This window comes from Urocitellus parryii, chromosome 3 (assembly GCF_045843805.1).
Source record: "Urocitellus parryii isolate mUroPar1 chromosome 3, mUroPar1.hap1, whole genome shotgun sequence".
Classification (NCBI taxonomy): domain Eukaryota; kingdom Metazoa; phylum Chordata; class Mammalia; order Rodentia; family Sciuridae; genus Urocitellus; species Urocitellus parryii.
The window spans coordinates 106,098,513-106,103,344 of NC_135533.1; the positions used below are offsets into that span (position 1 = coordinate 106,098,513).

The 4,832-nt window shown below is 36.3% G+C and overlaps 1 protein-coding gene across 4 annotated transcripts; it reads right to left on the reverse strand.

Moving 5' to 3' along the window:
• Positions 1–2,801: 2,801 nt before the first annotated feature.
• Fignl1 (fidgetin like 1) lies at positions 2,802–4,832 on the reverse strand. Of its 4 annotated transcripts, none has more exons than XM_077796805.1 (2): positions 4,650–4,735; positions 2,802–3,252 (listed from the first exon to the last, which is right to left on the reverse strand). In XM_077796805.1, the coding sequence occupies exons 1-2, from the start codon at positions 4,733–4,735 to the stop codon at positions 2,802–2,804; spliced, it is 537 nt and encodes a 178-aa protein (XP_077652931.1). The 4 variants fall into 4 exon arrangements, with proteins under 4 accessions (XP_077652931.1, XP_077652930.1, XP_077652929.1 ...); XM_077796804.1 differs by having other exon boundaries at positions 2,802–3,497; positions 4,649–4,735; XM_077796803.1 differs by having other exon boundaries at positions 2,802–4,557; positions 4,644–4,735.

The following is a 4,832-nucleotide window of genomic DNA, read 5'->3' on the forward strand; positions in this document are numbered from 1 at the left end:
GGGTGATTGAAAGACCCCAGAGGATGGAAGTCTTAATTATTTATTAAAGAGAATTAATAAATAATAGGAAAAAAACTACAGAGAATTTCTTGACTAAGAATACGTAAGAATCCAAGGTTATATTGTTTTTATATAGAAATGGGACAAAGTATTAAAATTTAAAATGTTAGAAAATATAACTAAAAACTAAACATACAAAGTTTAACAACCACGTTCTGATAAAAGACAATCATATAGCAAAGGGGAAAACTAAAAGTTGCAACTATAAAGTTTTTAAAACAGTATAAAAATGCAAACCCAGAGTAAAATTTTTTTTAATGGTAATGGACTTTGATTTTATTTCTTTATATGCAGTGCTGAGAATCAAACCCAGCACCTCCCACATGCTAGGCAAGCACTTTACCACTGAGCCAGGACCCCAGCCCCCAAATTTATTTATATTCTATAAAAATCCACAAACACACAAGGTCTAAATTCACCTATTAAAAATATTTCAAATTACACCTCAAGTTTTAGCGTTTATTCCACAAAACATTAGAACTTGAATGTAAAACAAGCATACATGTCTGTATGGTTTAGTGATCTGTGTTCAGCACCTAGAACACTCTGGCATTCAATTTTTGAAGGAATGAACTGGAAAAGAATGCTAACAAAAAACTAAAACTGCTTACTGCCCAGTGCTGCCACAGTGCAGATAAACAGTCTCTTTCACTTAGTACATACGAAAATTCTAAACAGGCACTATTTTCCTAGATGACAATTTAGACATGCCAAAAGATTTTAAAATATGCATATTCTTATTCCAAGAATTCTACTAAAAATTTATATATATAAATTTGTATATATATTTATATATGTGTATACACACAAACACAAGATCACTAAATGTCAACATATTTTTGTTTATAATAAACAAAAGATACCCTAATATTTACCCTAAATGAACTCTAACAGAAGATCAAATCAATTATCCAGTCCATCCAATCAATGGACTCCTATGCAATCTTATAGACTATTGTAGACATTTGTTAACATGGAAAGTGATAATATACTTGAAAGAGCAGACTACATAAGAGAATGCTAATATAATCCCCACTTCTATATTTTAAAAATACCTAAAATAATTTCTGCTGAAATAATGTGTACCCCACACTTGTACATTGCTGGTGGGACTGCAAATTGGTGTGGCCAATTTGGAAAGCAGTATGGAGATTCCTTGGAAAGCTGGGAATGGAACCACCATTTGACCCAGATTCCCCTTCTCAGACTATTCCCTAAAGACCTTAAAAGAGCGTACTATAGGGATACTGCTACATCGATGTTCATAGCAGCACAATTCACAATAGCTAGTCTGTGGAACCAACCTAGATGCCCTTCAATAGATGAATAGATAAAAAAAATGTGGCATTTATACACAATGGAGTATTACTCAGCACTAAAAAATGACAAAATCATGGCATTTGCAGGGAAATGAATGGCACTAGAGCAGATTATGCTAAGTGAAGCTAGCTAATCCCTAAAAAACAAATGCCAAATGTCTTCTTTGATATAAGGAGAGCAACTAAGAACAGAGTAGGGAGGAAGAGCATGAGAAGAAGATTAACATTAAACAGGGATGAGAGGTGGTTCGAGGAAAAGGGAGAGAGAAAGGAAATTGCATGGAAATGGAAGGAGACCCTCATCATTATACAAAATTACATATAAGAAGAAGTGAGGGGAAAGGGAAATAAAAGGGAGAGAAATGAATTACAGTAGATGGGGTAGAGAGAGAAGATGGGAGGGGAGAGGAGGGGATAGTAGAGGATAGGAAAGGCAGCAGAATACAACAGACACTAGTATGGCAGTATGTAAAAAACGTGGATGTATAACCGATGTGATTCTGCAATCTGTATACGGGGTAAAAATGGGAGTTCATAACCCACTTGAATCAAATGTATAAAATATGATATGTCAAGAGCTATGTAATGTTTTGAACAACTAATAAAAAAAAGAAATAATGTGTACTCCAAAGTGGTAATATAAAAGTGATCAATTTTATTTGTACATAACATGTATTTATAAAAAATGGTCCATTAGAGAAATCTGAAAACATTTATTTTTTTAAATAGAGCAATGCTACAGGCTGTGAAGTAATATCAGATAAAGTATTAATGATAAACACCATATTAATGATAAACATCCCCTGAAAAATATATTATTATTCACTTTTTGGTTATGTGGATATGTCTCTGATACTAGATTATACCTTACAATTTCTGAACATGTTTTTATTAGTTTGTTTTGGTAAGGAAAGAAAATCACAAAATAGATTACAGACCAGCAGAAGAAAGTAAAAACTGGTACTTTCACTTTAATTTTTGGTGAGATTTTAAATCTATCTAAACAGTAAGCAATGTTGCTTTGAATATAAACCATTATACTAGCCAACATTAAAAATTATGGGGCTTTCAGACAGAACTTTCTCAATAAAAAGTGAATACAATCAGACATAACCTAAATGCAATCTTCAGATTATTTGAGCTTACTATTCATATTATACATCTTCAATGACTTCACAGAAACTGAACAAAAATTTCATTCTCATTCTATTTATATAGGCTTACACATTAAATAATAGGAAGGCAAAAACATGTATTAACATAAGCTATGTAGATCATAAAAATCTGAGCTATTGTTTTTCTTATTTGAGGTACAATTCAGATTTTTTAAAAAAAGCAATTAGTACACTCCCAGCATTCTATGCTAAAATCCAAAAAGGACTGTACTATAAAGGAGCCACCTTTTAATTTCAAGTGTCCCATTTACTTTCCACAACCAAATGTTTTGTTCCAGTTTTCATAAAGCTCTAAATCTTTTGGAGACACACTAGGTCGCACAGTTCTAAAAGCATTTTCAAAATCAATATAAGCTATGGGTCGAACTTGATCTGGTGTTATGGTAGCAATGTCAGCAGTTTGTAAACTGCGAATAGGGCCAAGAGAAGCCTCTCTACAAAGCTGTGTCATGTCTGCTCCAGAGAATCCATCAGACTGCTGGACAACCCATTCAATTTCTTCTTCACTGAGGTGACACTGCTCCTTGGACATTAGATTAATTACTATCTGCTTCCTGCCTGAAGCTTCTGGGAGAGGAATATAAAGCCTTTTCACCAATCTTCTCCGGGCAGCCTCATCAATCTCTTGCGGCCGATTTGTTGCTCCCACCACTAGAATGCGGTCTTCAGAAGATGTCGTTGCTCCATCTAACTGAACTAAAAACTCAGTTTTTATTCTTCTAGAAGATTCATGTTCACCATCTCCTCGTTGAGATAACAGGGAATCAATTTCATCAATAAATATCACAGCTGGTTGCTGACACCTTGCAACAGCAAACAAAGCCCGTACCATTTTCTCCCCCTCACCTACCCATTTAGAAGTCAAGGATGAAGCAGAAATGCTAAAGAATGTTGCCCCAGACTGACTAGCAATGCACTTTCCAATTAGAGTTTTACCAGTCCCAGGAGGACCAAAGAGCAGAATTCCTTTCGGAGGTCCCCGTAACCCAGTGAAGATGTCTGGCCTCATCATGGGCCACACAACTATTTCCTTTATTGTGGCTTTTGCAAATTCCACTCCTGCAATATCTTCCCAATGTACTGGAGGCCCATGATCCATGATCTCATTCATAATAAGTTCAATCATCTTTGGCTCTAAGTTCTTCAGACGCTCATCAACAGGATGTGCTGGTTCTGCAGTTCCTGCCCCATAAGGCTTATACTGCATTCCTCCATTATGTTCTCCCCCATCTTGCTTAGGTATAGGAGGAACAAATTTTCCAAATATCCCTCGAGATCTACCAGCTCCCAGAGACTTTTTAACACTACCATAGGAAGACCCTGATGCACGCTGGAGTTGATGGCCCTTTTTTTGTTGATCTACCCATAATTGTTCTTTTGCAGTTTTAAAGGTGGGCAGATTGCTATCCTCCCTTTGGCCATTATCTTCCATTTTACTAAAACCCTTATTCAGTACTGGATTGGAAAGGGTATCAATGATGCCAGAATCATAAAAACCCTTCCTTTCCCGTGGATTTTCAGAGCCAGAAGGAAAACAAGACTGATTAGATGAGAACATATTTAGTCCTACGTTGGCTTTGGGAAAGCTGTGATTTTCCTTTTTGACATTTCCAAATAATGGTGCAGCATGTACTTTTGCAGTGGATGACTCACCTAAAGGCACTGAAGACATGCAACAAGTCTTAGTGGTGGTGTTAGTCACTACAGGTGGCTGGACAACCTGAGGGCACCTCAAAGGGTTGTTTCCTGGGTTGTCTTGGGCCCTATCTGTGTCATGAATTAAGTTAGGTAATAGGTCACCCTCTCCAGGAGCTCCACGAACATTAAATTTAGGATGATCAAAGGCAGCAACCTCCTTGTGGATTATTACTGATGCATCACCAGGTTCCAAAATAGAATCTTTAAATTTTTTGCCAGCTTGCATCATCTTCTGTACATTATCCATTTTGAAAACATTATTTATTGACAACCCAGACTGCCACTTTTCACTGTTAGTTTGAGATCTTGCCAAAGCTAAAATGTTTTCTGCATAGTTATTCAAGCCAGTTTCAACATTGTCAGAATCAACAATTGCAGAATATTTCTCTGCGTATCTTTTGAACAATTTGGTAGCACAGACCTGGGAGATCTCAGAGTTTGCCCATGCATACTGAATGCGTAATATCTGTGCACGATACGCATCAGCCCTCTGTCCTGATGTACATATGTCAGATGTAATTGCAAAGTAATTCTTCTGCCATTCACTCAGATGTATAGACCTAGAGCTGGAGGTCTGCAT